Genomic DNA, 19409 nt, shown 5'->3' on the forward strand with positions numbered 1-19409 from the left:
CTACGGTGTGTGTCCAGACCCTACATCTTGATGTGGGTCTGGCTCGTCAGGCTATCAATGTATGTCACTAATATGGGATTTTTATCTGCAAAATTGTTTTGATGGGAGAAAATTATGCATTTGTTGAGTTTCATGTCAGCTAGTTAGATTTATTATGTAAGGGATAATGTATAGAACGCCGGTCATTATCGGAAAATAATTCCCGACAGGATGAACTGAACCCCGACGCGCAACAGAGGGGTTTTGCTTCGTCCTGAAGGGAATTATTTTCCGCGCTTATTATACGGCTACTTGCCAAAACGAGAAAATAAACTTCTCAATGTGTCTTTAGCAATGACTTGGCTACCATTTCGTGGCTTCCGCAACAACTAGCGGAGTGAACCCGTTGCCATTGGCAGCGGTCATTATACCTTCGGAGCGGTCATTATGCAAAAATAACTGACCGGTAGAACGTTGGAGAGGCCCATTCAAAGTGAATGGGAGCTCCCTCAACATTCTAGAGAGCCGTATAATAATTAGTAATAACTGTAAACTTGAATTTGAATCTTGTTCCAAGTTGCTGCTGGTGGACAACTGTTTATTTTTAATACTAGTAATATAATCAATAATGATGAGAATAATAATAATAATAACACATCATCTATATATCTAAGTGTTATTTTGTTAGATTTTTTCTTAGGAAAGTAATGTTTAGTTAGGGAAAGAATGTTTAAGTCAAGCCTGATGCCTTTAGTCTTTTCCACATGGTGAGGTATACAGTTTATTAATTAAGGCGAGACACGGCAGGTGAAAATATTGTTTTTCCATGCATCGGCCAATTTTGAGATTTTGTGCTAGTTTGCTACCTTAGCATGTATTCTTTCACCCTACTACAACAACAAAGTCCGATTTGCACATTTAGGTGTTTATTTCGTGACATTTTGTCTACTCGCGCCTATATATTTTTCCTAATTTCACCAAAAGTTCCCATTCTTAAGTGTCATGTCCTACCGCGACTGTGATCAGAAGCATATTGTGTGTGACACCGTAAGAAAGCCCTGTTCCTCGTGCATAACGCTATGCATCCAAATATGGGCATTTCCTTTGTATTGGTTGACGTTTTAGGCCAAAAAAAAGTTTTTGAAAAAAAATTCAGATATTATGCATGGAAATCACTTAGTTATGTTGTACTGACTCTCCCATTCCCAAAATATGTATGATCTTTTAGAATTTGTATTGGAATTCATATTTATTCACTAATGTCTTGTGTTAGTGACTAAAATTATCATATGGTGTGACATGAAAGTTATTGTGTGTAAAACTATGATGGGGTATAATATTTTTTATGTGAGTCAGTGTATCATAATCTTCTATCTTTACTTCATCAAGATCTAGCATTTCCTTGTGGAAATGTGTTATATTTTACAGTATATTTATTCATCAATACACAAAGTAAGGCATTTGTCCCTAATCTTTCAATAAACTTCATATTAATTTGGACATATCTTGATACAAAAGAAATGAAATGCATACAATATTTGCTGACCCTATTTCCTATCTGTTACATTCAGATTTGTATGATTTAGACTCCGAAAGCCTTTTATTTTCATAATTTCTTGATGTTTCTTGATGTCACACCAAATGATATGGTGTCACACCATATGATAAATTACACCAAATAACAATCTGTTAACGCAAAAATGTGAATATATGCATTTCACAAACAATAAATCACAGTTTAAGACAAATATATCACATAAAGGATCACTGTTAAAAACTCAGAACTTTGTAAAACAGAATTCCACCAGATATTGTATAGCACTTGGGTAATAGGTGCCACATATTAAATAATAAATGTTAACAAAATGTTAAATAAACTGCTCACAAAAAGTAAGGAAACTTGACTTTGGCCCATTATATCTCCCTTTTAGTAATATCAACCAGTAAAGTGTTTCATATCATTTTTATCGTTGATTTGTCACCTTTACAATGAGGTATAGCTTGTAAGCATAGGGCAATCATGGAATGAGCAACACAAGCAAACGTGTAAGTAGTGCCAAAGAAAAATGTGCCAAAATGGCCTGTTATGCTGTTGGAATTCACCTTTGTTACTTCAAGCATTGACGATTGCACTCTCCCACAGAAATGAGGAAAACAAAACATGTTAGGCATACATTTGTTCATTTTACACTCAGTGTCAGGGTCCTCAGTAGCGTGTAGAGGATCCATATGCAGCCACAACAGCTTGGCACCTTCTTCTCATGCTGGTCACCAACCTGGCTACATTCTGCTGTGGGATGGCATTCCATTCCTCGATAAGGATCTGTTGTAAGTCAACCAACCTGGTTTTGTTGGTGACTCTGGCACGTACAGCATGGCCAAGCTGATCCCACAAGTGTTCACGGCAGGCCATTAGATCCTCTCCACTCCCAAATTCTGGAGGTACTCTCTGATGATCCCAGCTCTATGGGGGAGCGTTATCATCCTGGAGGATGGCAATTGGTCCCATATTCTGGAGATATGGAATTGACACTGTTTCCAGAATCTCATCCCGGTATCTCACTGCATGATGATTGCCTTCAATGATGAACAAGGTCTGTCTTTCCAGTTAGGGAGATGTCACCCCACAGCAGAATGTAGCCAGGTTGGTGACCTGCATGAGAAGAAGGTGCCAAGCTGTTGTGGCTGCATATGGATCCTCTACATGCTACTGAGGACCCTGACACTGAGTGTAAAATGAACAAATGTATGCCTAACATGTTTTGTTTTCCTCATTTCTGTGGGAGAGTGCAATCGTCAATGCTTGAAGTAACAAAGGTGAATTCCAATAGCATAACAGGCCATTTTGGCACATTTTTCGTTGGCACTACTTACACGTTTGCTTGTGTTGCTCATTCCATGATTGCCCTATGCTTACAAGCTATACCTCATTGTAAAGGTGATGAATCAACGATAAAAATGATATGAAACACTTTACTGGTTGGTATTACTAAAGGGGAGATATAATGGGCCAAAGACAAGTTTCCTTACTTTTTGTGAGCGGTTTATGTTAAAATATGTATAACACTAAACTATTAATTAAACATATGTTTGAAAAAAACATTATTTATGTAGGAAAATACAGATTATATCATATAGTGTGACAAATAAATCATATGGTGTGACAGCAAAACCCCATCACACCATATGATATGGGGTCACTCCATATGAGGTTAGATTAGACATTTCTTTACTTCAGTTTGACACTCTGGACCAAAAAAAGGCCATGTCATGTCAACCACCCATTAGCAACCAATCGCGAAAGTTCATAGGTGGGTCTAGGCTTTAGAACGGTATCTCAATGGCTGTGTTTCTATGGTTTCAAGGCTGTTTTCTCGAAACGAGTTTCCTCCGGTTTCCTCTCCCACTCTAAGCTCAAAAACTCCACTTCTGTATCACCTACATACACCAACCTTTCCAGTTTTATTCCTAAGTATATTGTGAAGACTTGTTCAGAGGGGTTTGTTGATTTATTATTCTAATCCTGATTTATGTGATATTTTATTCTTAAAAATGAGGCAAAAATCAAGTTTTTATGGGTATTGGCAGTATTTTCAGGTTTACTGGAAAACGAAATGAAATATCCATAAACCCCTCTGAACATGTCTTTGGATTTACTGTATATACAACATGAAAAAATAATTTTGGACCTGGCTTTGTCTAATGTTGAGTTTTTGAGGTTTGAAATATATGCAAATTAGCGCATAATTAATTAGATAACGCCTAATTAGCATATTCAAACATTAAATTACAGAAAACTTGCAATACATTTTTTTCAAACATTTATGTGAGTAATCAGCTGGTGAAGTTTCATGATGATATCTGTAAGTGAATTTTTTTTACCCTATTCACCTGTAGTGTCTCCCCTTAACAATGGTATCGGATCGGTATCGGATATTGACCAATACGCAGAGCCCAGGCATCGGTATCAAGACTGAAAAAGTCAGATCGGTGCATCCCTACTAAATTCCCACCTACATCCTAAATTTGCTTATTTTTTATGTCTGAATTTTAAGAAGATTTTGTCAAATAATCTTACAAGACAGCTCAAAGTAAGTATCTTTACACTATAAACAATACCAACTACAACTAGATTTTTACCTTAATATTTTAATAACATTTATATTAAGCATATTATAACACTTGGTAAGATATCACTTTTTGCAGTGTAGTTGGTTTTTCCTGCGAACCGTAGAGGATGTGTCACTTTACCGTTCAGAGGGGAGGCTTAAAGGCTTAAACTCAATTCATCAACTGTTGCCATGAGTAAACAAAACTAGTCAACTAGCACTAGTCTGCATACGTTAACTAGCATTTTACACAGCTCAGTTCTGCCATTTTTACGGGACAACTGTCATATCATTCTCCCGTTAACCTATGTTTTGAAAGCAACATCCGTTGTTGATGACACACAACTGGTTCAGTTCAATACTGGTGGAAATGAGGGCTGGTTCACTAGATCACAGACAAAGAATTATGAATGGAACCAGTTCAAGAACGTGTTGGCTGTTGGTGGAAAATACGCCTAGTGAGAAATGATCCCTTTCCAACATATGGAGCTACGTGCTACGAGGACAGGCTTTTACTTACGTTCACAGATACAAGAAGACTCCGGCCCAAATGCTGATTAAAAGACAGGCACCAAGCTTCAGAGTACCCATTCATGTTGGGAACATACTTCTTTACTGTCTCTTCATTCAGCCTGAGCCATACACCATCATCATTGTGGATCTAAAAGAAATAAGCAACAGAACAGTGCCATATGATCCTGTGACTGCCAGAAGACAAGCACAATCCTTCCCAAATATTCCTAGAGAAGTGACACAATTGGTTTGTGACTGTGCGCTTTAAACAAACAAAAGAGCTACATGTGTAGTGTGAGTATTGTTACCTTTTTGGGTTCACTGTATGCATGCAGTGTTTTCACTCCCAGAACAAACAACACTGCTAAAAGTGATCTCTTACTAAGTGTTAAAATTGTATATTAAAGTGAAACTCTGGCGGAAAATTTACTGTCTGTATAAAAACACACCAAATAAGCAGTCAGGTTTCTTAACAGTCTTCTGTAATAAACCCTGGGTTTGTTTACTACGTTGTTGGTGCTTCATTTTATGTGTAAATACGCTGAGCAAGATACTGATGAGGTTTGCTGCTGGCTTGAATTCAGTTGACTACTTCACATGGGGGGGGGGGGGGGGGGGGGGGGGGGGGGGGGGGGGGTTTGAATTAGCTGGTTTGAATTGGCTGGTTTGAATTGCATTGAGAATGAAACCTGCTAATTAGCTAACAGCTAATAACTGACATTAAGCATGCCAAACTCTTAGTATGTGAAGGGAATGGTGTTTGGTGAATGGTGTCTGTCCTGTCATTCAACTCCCTCTCCCCTCTGCCTTTTCCCTCTATAGTATAATAATTTATATTCCCATTTATATACTTATTAATACCAACCATTATGATTTATAGTAATTATGATTTATAGTAATACTAACACACTTAGTATCCCTTCCCTTTCCCCTATACCTCACTTGTGAGGTGAACCATTACCAGTCATCAGCCATCTTTGTGCCTGGCCCTCATCACACCTGAAGTCCCATCCCCCTGAGTGCCATTGCCATCATCATCCCTATGATTGCCCTACCATCGCCTGCTGTGGTTCCCTGCCAGGATCCCTGGGCCACACATCCTAGCGACCCATTACCCTCCAAAATTACTAATGGATTACTGATGGACTATTTATTCCCTATACTGGACTGCTTGAACCTTCTGATACTACAAATGACTTTACTCTACTTAACTGACCCTAGGCAGATGGGTTGGGCCCTTGAGTCGTGGATCTGTCTGAGGTTTCTTCCTATATATATCTCCAATTCTAGGGAGTTTTTCCTTGCCCCTGTTGCTCATGGGCTCTCTTTGAAGGTTTGACGCTCTGTGAAGCGCCTTGAGACATGTGTAATGTTTTGGCGCTCTAAATAAAATTGAATTGAATTGAATTGATGTGGGGTTATTTTAATTCCAAAGGCCAAGGGGAATTTATCAGGGTGCATAGTGTCCTAGATCCATTCAATAACTGGCTGTAGATACAGCAGCTTCAAATACAGTAGAGCATAACAACGTGAACCTCCATTACAAACGAATCAAGAGACAGGAGAATATAAACTATGCAACTCGACAATAGTACAGACGTGCTATTGCAAATGTATGGCCGACTTCGATGAAGTTGCAAAGAATTCTAACAAAGTATGCTACAGGATTATGACTTCACGTCAAGTTAAAACTGAAGATGCACAATCGGTAAACTCCAATACTCTAAGTGGGTGATTATAACTGAGTTTTCACTATTTAACAACGTGGCCGCACGGATAGGGTAATGTTGGGAAGTATGCACCGTGTGACACTGTAATGGGGAAAACATGAGGCCGTGTCAGCTTATTAAGCATCAAATTTGATACTGTAATGTCAATTTGTAACGTTCTGAGTTGCCTACATGTATTTAGAACTAGGCCTACTGACGACATCAAGCAATGCTGGTTTCACCTTGTAGTGGAGCTCAACCTTAGTACAGCCCTCTGGAGCACGTAGCTGGAAAGGTGCTTCAAGCCATGATAGAATGCGTGCAAGAGTTGTATATATAAGAAATGCCCAGATGTTGGGGTTGCTCCACCCAAAAAACGTAACTCCCTCTATCACGTGTAAATGACAGTTTAAGTGAAGGGAAGAATTTGCTTAGAGTGAAATGCGCGCAGTTACGCAGTTTTTGGGATTTACGCACCCCAACGTGCATGGGAGAATTCCCCCATAGTGAATATAATTTCATTTGGAGTTTCTTTTCACATGAAAAAATAGAAATGGGACAATTCTGGAGTCAAACGACTGCCTTTTCAATTTATTTTTTATATAATGGGAAACTGTTAATGGCTTGAGTTCAAACTACATGAGTTGATAGCTATTTATCTTGCTAAAACTAAATGATGCAAGCATATAACTAATGTTGTGACTGCTCAGATAATTTAACTGCAGGTGCGTTGCCGCTTCTCGCAGCGGGCAAGGTAAACTTAATTGTGCCTACTGACATCTCTCAAATGTGTGTTGCTAACCTATATGGCATTTAGATAATTTAGGCTTACTATTGGGTTTAACGTCATTATTTTCTTTCACGTATTTCTTAAAGTGACAGGCACTCAATTACACCTACTGTACACAACCACAAAATTTTCAAAATTAAAAGAAAAATGTGCATTCTTGCGTGGATTTAAATATATAATTTTAAGTAGAAATACTATATCGGGATATATGTGACCATTCAAAGCGAAATCAGTCGTTTTGCGCACAACGTTATTTTGAGAAAATCAACAATAACAAACTTCCGGGTTAAAATGTTGAATTTCACGTTTTCGCATAAATCGACTGTATACAGTCTACAGTTTCATATCGTGAACGCATTTCACGGAAAAACATACGTTTTGACTGTTAAACCCAGCGAAGAGTCAACACATTTGCTGTCATTCCCGTTGTGCACGCGCTGCTTAAAAAGGTGATTTCTCCTCTTCTGGCATATCGTGACAGGAGAACCATGTCAACTTTGGATGCGGTTATCTTAGCGATAGTTTGTGTAATACCCTCGATATACATATCGTTGGAAAGCTTAGGTTATGGCCGTTCACGTGAGCACAATAACTTAATTTAATACATTTTACTGAAACGACTGGTTCCGCTTTACAGGGTCACATATATCGTCATTGTGGTATAGAATTGCCTATATCTGGAAATAACTTTTTGTCCATATCGCACAGCACTAGTTGGGACGGTCCCATTATTACTCTAGGTGTAAAAGCATTCCCAATTCCAACATAGAACCATTATGCTTGTTTAAAGGAACACTCCACCGTTTTTTTCATATTGAACTACGTTATTCCCTTAACTAAGATGAGTTGATACACACCTAGCACTTCGACTCGACGCCATAATATCCTCACTCCAAAGTGAAATTGAAAATCCAAGAGTGATGATATTACTGTGCCGAGTCGAAGTGCTCCCAAGTGTTATTACGCCATACAGTATAATTATCCTTCTTACTTGCTTAGAAAAGCGCCACGTTTTATTTTGTCTCACCATCGTGTAACTACTCGTGTACCTGTATTTTAATAAGGAAAATGTGGTAACACTTTACTTGACGGGTTCGTTCATAACACATTCATAACAGCTGTCATGAACTGCACGTGAAGCATTCATGACTGTTTCATGAAGCATGACTCAACATTCATACCAACCCTTTCATGAATGTGGAAGACAAAACGACAAAAACTTAAAATAAAATAAAAGTCCAACAATCGCAAAGGAGCATTGCTGTCTGTTTTGTTTTAGCCAACCTGATCATGTCACATCTTAGTCAACGGGGAAGTCCAGTGTCCAGGAGAATTTAGTTTGTCTGTTTGTTTATTTTATGATAGTAACCTCTGAAGAATGCAAAATTGTCTATAAATAGATATATAAAACAGGAATGTCCAACCATTCAGAGGTCCACAAATGGTCAGTAGCCTAGTTCACTTCCCAGTATGATGAATACTTCACAACTTGTATAGCAAAGTGACATTTGAAGTAGACTTCATAAAATATTCATGAGATGTTTACAAACGCTGGCAAAGATTCATAATACCCTGTATATGGATTACTAGATTGTTGGACTTTTATTTTGACAAGTTTTCGTCATTTGTCTTCCACATTCATGAAAGTGTTGGTATGAATGTTGAGTCACGGTTCAAGAATCAGTCATGACTGCTTCATGTGCAGTTCATGACAGCTGTTATGAATGTGTCATGAATGAACCCGTCGAGTAAAGTGTTACCGAAAACGTGGAGGTGTTTTGTCGCTTCTAACTTCATTAGGGCCCGAGCACCGAGGTGCGGCCGCTGTAGCAGCGGCTGCACCATAGGTGCAAGGCCCTATTGTTTTTGCTCAGATTATTATTATTAGGGCCCGAGCACCGAGGTGCGGCCACTGAAGTGGCTGCACCGTAGGTGCAAGGCCCTATTGTTTTTGCTCAGATTAAATTTCTTCTGGGCCACGTTTTGCCTTTTTTCACCAACTTGGCATGCTCTAAAACTCTTGAAATTTGGTAGCTATGTGTGGAATGGGTAACGCTACTCAGCGACAGAGCTCTGGCCTAAAGCGTGGCTCAGGGCCTCAATAGCGCCACCTAGCGCGTTGTCTGTTGTGGTTGACACATACATGCATGGAAATGAACCATATTTGGTAGGCATGTGTGTTGTATTAATCTAAACTAGGGCTGGGCACGTTAACGCGTTAATATCACGTTAACTCATCAATCATTTAACGCTGACAATTATTTTATCGCGCATTAACGCAGTTTTTATTATTTATTTTATACTGTAAAAGTCTGTTGCTCACAGGCTGGTCACAGGCGTCTCATCACGCATTGAAATGCCATAGCCTACATTCACGAAATCAGGAGATGTGCAGCAGAAGTGAGAGCAGGCACTGGCTGCAGCAGTGCAAGTGCAAGTCACATGATCACGGTGCACGTTGTCACAGGCACGTCTAATGTTTATGTTTTGCGCTGGATTTGCGGCTACGGTGTTCAATTGGCATTGATAAGTTAAACAGTCGTTTTTTCCTACATGGTAACGTTGTTGTATGGAAAGAAAACATTAGCCTTGAGTATTTTAATATTCAGTTGTAAACAAAGACATCTTCCTATGTAGCCCAAGCTGTAAATGGACTGAAGTTCGCTCTAAATATCTAATTTGATCGATTATGCTAACCGTTAGCATTTCTATGGGATTTCTCATAGACATTAGCCATAAGCTAACGCATTAGTCTCTATTCTGTAACTTGGAATGATAGCCTACGTGACTGCACTCTAACAAAACATTGAAGGAAATAACTGAAATGTACTCTGTTGTTCTGCTTAGTTTTACAGTAAAAGTTTGAAAAGAATTTCAGCATCAGAGTTTACCTTGGGAAATTGGTTAGCCCTATATCCATCTATTCTAATGTAGCTGGTTGACTTCATCATTACCACACACACAAGTGGGGGCAGAATTACAAATGTGTCATAGAGTGACAATGCATTGGTTGATTTGGTTAAAAAGTTACAGGTTGGTAATTGATTATAATAGTAATGTTGCTACTCAGAAAAAATGAGCTGTAAAGTAACTCAGACTTTTAAAAAACATTTTTTTAAAGGATATCGACTAATTATCGTTATAGTCAAAATCACAAAAAATATCAAGATATAATTTTTTGCCCATATCACCCACCCCTATAGGCCTAAATGAAAAAATAATTTTGACATTATACCAGGGTAGGCTTATTACAACAAGTATTATGGAAATATCTACACGCACCAAAAACGTGTGTACAATAAGCTTTAAATTTGTATTTCTTTTGATTACATTGTGTAAGTTGAGATTTAAACTAAATCAATTATTTAACTGCTACTGTATAAACAAAATGCTGATGTTAAATGTTTGCAGAAAAAATGCTATGGCACTTGCGTTCATATGGCAGCACATTTAATTCATTATTGAGTTTTGCGTATAATAATGCGATTAATCATGATTAATCAGGGAAATCATGTGATTAATCGCGATTAAGAATTTTAATCGTTGCCCAGCCCAAATCTAAACAAGTTTTAAATTTAAACTACATAGTGAATCTTAGAGGAATTTGAGTTAAGATTATGATTATGATTTTTGCACATCACATATTTTGAAACACTTCTCCTAGACGGTTTATCGAAATCATGTAATAGAAGCACTAAAATGATCTTGAGGGGTTGCTCAAGAGGAATTGCAACCAGATTTTTGAATTTCAAAAGTATATTGAAATGGCGAAGGTTTGAATTATGGCGTCTTATTAAAGAAACAGGAAGTTGGTGTTATAGGCAGAAAACAGTGACTAATTTGGATGTAATTTGGCAGCTACATGTGGAATTGCTACTGCTACTCAGAGACAGAGCGCTGGCCTATGGTGTGGCTTAGGGACTCTATAGCGCTACCTAGCAGCGCGTTATCTGTTGTGGTTGACACATACATTCACGAAAATGAACCAAATTTGGTGGACTTGTGTGTTATTGCTACTGCCAGTCAGACAGAGCTTTGGCCCAGGGTGTGGCTTAGGGACTCTATAGCGCCACCTAGCACATTGTCTGTTGTGGTTGACACATACATTGAAGAAAATGAACCAAATTTGGTGGGCTTGTGTGTTATTGCTATCGCTAATCAGAGACAGAGCTCTGGCCTAGGGTGTAGCTTAGGGATTCTATAGCACTACCTAGTGTATAGTTTGTTGAGGTTGACACATACATTCATGAAAATTAACCAAATTTAGTGGGCATGTGTGTTGCTCATGCACACCAACCCACACATGTTGCTTTGTTAGATTCCGAAATGTCATGGGTCCGCACCGCAGGTGCTCGGGCCCGCCATCGCCACTTGCGGCTATATTCTCTGATTGGATCCTAATGAATGAACTGGGCTAGCTAAGTGCTATCAAAGTAGGGCTGCGCGCCAGAGCCATTGAACGTATGCACGTATTGAAACGCAAGAGGTACGTATCAACTTGTCTTAGTTAAGGGAATAACGTAGTTTAAAGAGAAACTATGCAAGATTGGCGATTTCATCTTAAGTTTCGGTTTTGTTTTTTATTTTCGCTCGTTTTATGCTTGCATATTTCTCTGCAGAGCTTCCCCAACAGCTTTAGCGTGTATATTTATACATGTATAGGCTATATATAAATATATAAATTGCAAGCGTGGTTCTTCTTGTTCTTTATGCGTCTCAGCCTTCCAGATGTAAACAGGGAATGATCGTCTCCTGAACAAACTGCAAGGTTGCAATAGCGGATAGGGACACTGGGGGCGGGAGGAAATATTACTGTTTTCGATAAAACTGGTCAGTCAAGCAAAACAACGATTTTATGACTATGAAAAAGTTGCATAGGGTATAGCCTATAAGTCCACTGAAAATTTAACTAAGCCATGGAAGAAGTATTTTTCGTTGATCACGCAGTAGGCTAGCCTGCAGAGCTAGCATGAGCTACAGCCCAAAATCGTTAACAGTGGCATAAAGCCATAGACTACGCTTTCAAAATTAAACCACTAACATTGCTCAAAACAGCGCAAAACCTCGTCAGCAGCTAACTCGAGGTGTCTATACATAAAACAAAGCACCAGTCAGTCTGTAAACTTTGGAATAGTCTGTACACACTTGGAGATCGTTCGAGACTGCAAGTCTATCTGAAGCACAGAAATGTCACGCAAGTTCTCACACGGAAGCACGTCCGGTGCTCAAATTACAGTGAGATCAGAGCCCGTCTTTTCTCTGGTGAGATATGCTACAGACAGAAGAAAGAGGACAAGGAAGACAGAGTGGTTCGTGTCTGTTCCTTTCCCGGCAGCGAAACAAAAATTAAAAGTTTACAATCCAGCAAGTTTTCATCAGCTGTCATTGCGATACGGTCGGTCTCCGGTGGCTTATTGTTTTGAATGTGGACATTGACACCTCAATCGAAACGCTAAAGTGATGGATTACCGTGTCTGCTGTCATAATTTTGAGAAGGACGACTTTGTTATTCCGAGAGGAGCTTCTGACCCAAAGAAGTCAACGAAATATTATAATATTTTCATCTGTAACAAACACGTCACCTCTGTACCTGTATGAATGTTTTAGTAGGTTTAGGGTGCACTGCAAATAAAATATTTAGCCTACTGTTTCAGAATTTGATTATGTTGTTTTATTATTGCAGAACATGTTAAATGTGTGAAAACAATGCTTTTTTGCAGAACAAAGTTAAGGTTGTGCTCAACATGTGGTTGTGTGTTGAATGTCAGTACACGGTAACCTATTTCAGATCAGAGATGGTAATAACTAAGTAACTGAGTGGAAATAAGTGATAGTGTATTTTACGGCCCTAATTTACGGAAATTACCTCCTTGTTTTTCAGGTAATTAAACAAAAACAATAAGTAAATCCTGGACTAGATTCATTTTAAATCATTACCATTTTATTAAACTTAAAATGAAAGCTGTTTGCATCACTATTACTTAGAAACTGCAGAGTAATTACACTGGAAATTGCATAGAAATGACTAGTAATAAGGGTCTACAAAATATTATTACCATGAAACTAGAAATGCAATTCCAAGGAATTACCAGTGCATGAAAATGCAAAACATTTATAGATAGATAATGTAGATATGGCTACTAAGGTGTAGCTAGGGTAAACATGGTGGTTGCATAGTGTAAAGAGAGTTGATAGTGTTAAGGTAGACATTTTAAAGCTTAAACATTCCTGTTCTAACTTAGCTAATGATTTCTAACAGGTATGTTAAAATGTTAACTATGTTAACAATGATAACCAGGTTGATAAGCTAACTTAGTTGATGATTTCTAGCAGTAATGTTAAAAATGCTAACTATGCTAACAATGTTAATTATGCTAACAATGCTAACCACGTTGATTAGCTTACTTAGCTAATCATTTTTACCAGTTATGTTAAAAATGCTAACTATGCTAACTAGCTAACTTGCTAGTGAGGACTTTTATTTTGAAACATTTGTTGATAGGGTATCCATGGTGGCCACTATCAGGAATAAAGAAGTTACTGCAGTATAATCATGTTGGTTGCTATGGAAACGGTCATAAACGCTTAATTTTAATGGTTGCTATGTTGGTTGCTAGGTACGTGGAGGTCTCATGTAGTTGACTGGAGGCATAGTTGATGATAACTGACAGTTGGAATGGTTGAACAGTTAAGTAGTTGAGTAGTTTCAATGGTTAAATGATTTAATAGTGTATTATTGCAGTGAGGACTTTTATTTTGAAACAGTTGTGGAAAGAGGAAACAGTTTAACAGGATATGTAGTCTTCACAGAGAGATTGTATGCTAAAAGCCTCAGAGAGAGAGGGCTGCTGCAGGTGGGGCTGGCCACCTGGCATAAGATTCTAATTGCTTAATGACCTAATTGTGATGTCATAGAGGCCAATGTTAAGTCTATGGGGAAATTTTTAATAGTTTTTAATGTATAGTTTAAAAAGTATAAAAGTTACAAAGTTGAAAAATACATAGCAGCCTTCTCCTATTGGAGACCTACGTTACAACGTTTGAATAAAGTTTCTAAGTTAAACGGTTCAAGAGAAATAGCGAAAGTAAAAAGTGGTAAGCGGAATAATAACTAGAAATGCAATTCCAAGGAATTACCAGTGCATGAAAATGCCAAAAATGAAATGTACAATATAATTTGTAGTTAACACAAATAATATAAAAAAAGAGAGATGGGGTAAAACTGAGCGAATGAGGATTTACTACTGATCTATAAATAGGTAATCGAGAGTTAGGTGTTGCTAAGACATATATGGTTGCTAGGTTGACGTGGTTTAATAAATGTTGATAGGCAGATAGTTTAATAGACATAGTTTAAGGGCTGTGTAGAGGTAGACAGTTTAATGGATGTTGATAAGACAGATAGTTTAATGAATGTTGATAGACAAATAGTTTAATGGATGTATAGGTAGATTAATGGATGTTGATAGGAGGACCGTTTAATGAAGGAATACATAGTTGGAAGTAAATGGATGGAGAGAAAGTGGAAATGGAAAGTTGAATTGAATGGAAAGTGGTCTTTGTTAACTAGGGTGATTGCGATGATTTCTATATTGTTGCAAGGGTAATTGAGATAGCTGTTAGGTTTATCATAGGGTATTCATACTCTCAAACTCTGCAATTTAGGATGAGAGCACGAGGGATCACAGCAAGAGATCATTTGAGTAGACAATATGCGTGGATAAATTTACTTTTTTAGAAATGGTGAAATCTTCAGAGGTCATTCTTTTACTGTCTATCATGCAGGCTCACATTGCCTACGTTAAACATCATAATTGTATTGCATTATCGTGACTGTAGAAGAGCTACAGATGGTACGGGTTGAGAATGCTCCTTTCTTTCCCGCACATCGGGACTCCCGAAGCATCGGGACTTTAATTAAAACTGCAACCGCAAGGGGGCAACATAAGACCGCCTTAATAAAAGGAAGGTTCGGCTCATACCGGAAAACACGGAAAAACCCGAAGACACCGCGCTGGTGACAAGCGGAGAAAAGAGACATCACGCTCGGCATGTCAGATTGCAGTTTCAGAGTTTTCGAATGTTTTACAGCGTACCTCACAGCTGGCTCTCTCACTCGACGTAGCCTATAACTCAGTCAGTCCAGCAGAGATGCCAGAGCAACGTTTTGGTCAATGGAGAGGGAGAGAAATGCTCCGCATATCCGTCTCATTTAATCCGTCTCATTTAATCATTAAAATGAAGGTGATGACTGGCGAAATTATAATCAAACGACGTTTCAATAAACCATTGTTGAAATTAATGAAAATGGTTTTAGAAGCCTTCAATTCAACCTGAAAGACTCGATATAGGCAACCTTAGATTAATTCATTAATTCATTACGGTTACAAGACCGCATTTCCGTGAGGCTATTATTGTCAAGGCGAAGACGAAAGAGATGGACAAGATGGACATTTAGGCTACATTTATGTTAGGAATACTTAGAAATGTGTAGGCCTAGAGGCTATTTTAAAACGGAGGCATGTTCATTTTAACCGGCGACGCTGGGTAGCTTACCCAGCACTTTATCACAGATTTTGTCCCCACCACTTTTGACAACTGAAAATAAAACGTATTTAACAGAAATATCTTTAATAGGCCTACATGCCTATCATGTCACTTTACTTATAACCGTAGGCTACATGATTGGAGAAGATCGCGCATTTTGTAACATTATAACAATGGATGGTCAGATATGCGATAGGGCAGTGAGGTTGATTCATTGTAACACGACTAGTAGGCCTAGTTCCGCAAAAGAAGTTTCTAGCAACTTAGAATATATGGATCTCGTTATGCATGTTCATGTTGATTCAGAGATAGACATAGACTACCGTGGGCTACTGTGCGTCAATATAACAGCATTTTATCATGTGGTGAATTAATGACTAACGTCAGTTTAACATGTCAGAACTTTTGATCGGCGTTTCAAGTGCATGCCGCGAATAGGCTAAATGAACTCGACTGACTGAATCCTTTATTTCTTGGCTAAGTGCGAAGAAATTGACACTCGAACTGTGGCGTAAATGGTTGAGGCATCTTAATCATACGTCAGCGACCGGGGTTCAAAACTTACTCTACGAACCTCCGGAACCCATTAAGACAAGAGGCATTATTTTATTAAAAAGTTTTGCGATTTTTTTATGATTGCGATGTCTGCTGAAAAGAAAAGTTAATATGTGAATTCGTGGTTCAGCGCACACACACACACACACACACACACACACACACACACACACACACACACACACACACACACACACACACATTTTTACATTTACATAATAGGGCTCGGGCACACGCCTTGCATTCTAGGAATATCGCCGCCATTTGGTAGCGCAATGAACGTAATATCCATTCATTCAGATGCACAAGACAAGAAGCAGAAATAGTAGCGATTTATTCTTTTCCTCTTGCGATCGTGGGTTGCACTGTTACACCCCACTACACAGCAACATACTACCAAGAAGGCAAAAACTAAGTAACAGGAACACACTAAAAGGCGGGAGTAAATCCATAGTAATCCATGGTAAACTAAGGAGTGAAGCTGCCAATGTGGCTGTGCCCGCGAAGTTTTGATGTCATGATCCCGAGCCCTAGTGCCAGGAAGTGTCTGTCGAGAGAGAGGGGGGAGGGAGGCAATCGTCCAATGCCGCATACAGGTAGGCTATAATGTCTAGTGAACTGGTTAGACAAGTGTGGGGGAGGGGGAATGATCGCACAAGACAATTGCTCTTCATGAAATGGGTAGTCTCACAGACGTTTGTCGATGTTTAAACGTAGCCTACTACATCACTTGCGAAATCGGACGTGGCACATAGAATTATTAGGCTACTGGATTTAATATAGCATAGACTTTGTTCATCCTATATTAGCCTATATTAAAATGTAATGTGCTGCGGGGAAGCATTGGGGAAGTCAGTTTAAGTTGTCCTGTAACAATTTGCCTCTTATTATAAGAGTATGCAGCCACTACGCACATAATAGTCTAGGTTACGGGCGGATGCGAGCAACCCCATGCAAAAGAAGGCCTTAAGTTAACGGACTGAAGGCCTGTTTACATGTCAAACATGCATTAAATCTAAGAAACGAAAAACACAAATATCATGTATTGTGTCGTAAACAGTTAATGACTTCGTGGCCACTATGCGCAACTGCATCGCGCAGTGAGCTGAAGGATAGGAGGACCGACACTTATTAACACAAAGCTTTGTAAAGCACTAACAACCACCCCTCAAAGTTCATTGTCCATAAGTCCAAACAATAAGTATAAAAATCCGACAATCCAAAACGATAACGAGATCTCCCAGAAACGAAAAACAAGTTTGTTGAGTAGCCTAGTCCTTCCAACAATCTCAGCTTTTGCGTTTGTTAGATAAAAGGCATTCTGTCCTGCTGTATTCCAATGAGAAAAAATCATCCACAAGGTAGGCTAAGGGTCACGGTAATGCAGCATGCAGGAATCTATATAGGCCTACGCACAAAACGAATGAATGGATTATATCGGCCAAAACGAATGAATGGGTTGGGAGAGTCGTCTGGCTGTGTCAGCAGACTGCAGTCGGTCTCGAGGGGTTAAATAGCGCACGTACTTGAATTTTAATCTGAAGAAGACCAAATCAAATCAAAAAAGAAGGATTTCAAGTGTGCGAACCTTTTTCCATTTTTTTTATGATTTAGCCTACTCTTGTTCTGCACCTTGACCGGGGATGTGCACAAACTTTTTTACTACACTTGAATTTTAAACCAACTCTTCTCTAGCCTATATCCTATAATAGAAGGATTTCAAGTGTGCGAACTTTTTTCCATTTTTTTATGATTTAGCCTACTCTAGTTCTGCACCTTGACCGGGGATGTGCACAAACTTTTTTACTACACTTGAATTTTAAACCAACTCTTCTCTAGCCTATATCCTATAGCCATACTTTAATAATCAGATGTTATGCTCATTTTTGTAGGCTACACCTCACCGGCAAGCACGCACGCAAATGCTGCTTTTGCACATCTACAATATTGGCCAGGCTATATAGAATAGGCTTTTAGGACTGTATTTTGCCTTCGTGCAACTTTAGTTGTGCTCAATCTAAATTATTGTCTGTAAGGATAGGTCATATTACCAAATGGCGAACCTCGAAAATTATTTAGGATATAGAGCCGTGTCCATTACGCATGCAGTTATTTTTTAGGCTATTGTTTTATTTGAGTGTTTTTGTCTACCATGGCAAACATAGTTGAAACGTTCGCTCTAAACTTAAGTATTTCCAATCGGCTTTCACAAAACCGATGAGGTCCAGATCTCAGTGGCCTCATAGCTGCCTACAGCCATGCATAGTAAGCCTAATGATAGTCTAATAGTTATGACATTAATAGCCTATTAATGACCTCATGTCGGAATGGCACGTTGTTTGAAAAAAAAAAAAAGTTAAATAGGCCTAGGCCTACCGCCGAGTGGGGATATGTCGGAATGAACAGCGGATACCAGCTGGGTTGTAAAACATTACTGTATTCGTTGATCTTATCGATGCAGTCCTTGCGGCCACTTCTCCCCATCGTAGGAAACTTTCTGTGTAGTGTTGACAACACAAAGGCCTTCACGTTGTGTGGCAGTGCTTGCTTGCCCTTCGATCCATCCCAGTTGGTGGTTTTGCACCTGTCCCTGAGTTATAGTCTATATGAGTAAGCGCTTATATGCTCTAACCGCATAATAAAAGAAGCACCTGCAGCAGTGCTTATGGCAAGGCTATTAACACCTGTCACTGAGCTATGGACAAGCAGTTATGCTCGAAAATTATCATAATAACAGACACACCTAATTGTATGTCTCTATGTTTAAACACATCAAATTAGGAAGCATTTCCGCCGCAACGTTTGCTTTCTTTTTCTGTCGGTCCGCGGTTGCTTGGTCAATTGCGCAGCAAATTATCAGATCACCGGACCTAATTTCACCCCATGTCTCGCGGACCAGCAGCAGTCTCCACGTTTCGCGGCCCATAGTTTGAGAAACGCTGCATTAAAGTGTCATTAGGTTGTAGGCTATATGTTTAGTGATTTCTTTGTGTGTTTTTCATTGTAGTGTGTGTGCATTGAGTAGTTCCTTAAAATACGGAACAAAGAGCGTCCCGTAGCCTATCTGTTCAATACGGAAGAAGACTAACTATTACTTATATATTTCTTATAACGAAACGCGAAGAAAAAATACGAGGACTGACCATCTCGTTTCTCCGCGTTTCCCCCAATACCATGGCGACAAAGAGAAATAAATATGATTTGACA

The 19409-nt window shown here is 38.9% G+C and overlaps 1 protein-coding gene across 17 annotated transcripts in view; it reads right to left on the reverse strand.

The window, feature by feature from the left end:
* Window positions 1-19409, reverse strand: part of mycbp2 (MYC binding protein 2) — a 306540-nt gene that overhangs the window by 113237 nt on the left and 173894 nt on the right. For all 17 annotated transcript variants that reach the window (XM_062533688.1, XM_062533704.1, XM_062533694.1 and 14 more), the window contains one exon: window positions 4609-4749. In XM_062533688.1, coding sequence (XP_062389672.1) covers window positions 4609-4749 — 141 coding nt within the window. The remainder of the gene's footprint in view (window positions 1-4608; window positions 4750-19409) is intronic.

The sequence above is a fragment of the Sardina pilchardus genome, chromosome 4 (genome assembly GCF_963854185.1).
Source record: "Sardina pilchardus chromosome 4, fSarPil1.1, whole genome shotgun sequence".
In the NCBI taxonomy this organism is placed as follows: domain Eukaryota; kingdom Metazoa; phylum Chordata; class Actinopteri; order Clupeiformes; family Clupeidae; genus Sardina; species Sardina pilchardus.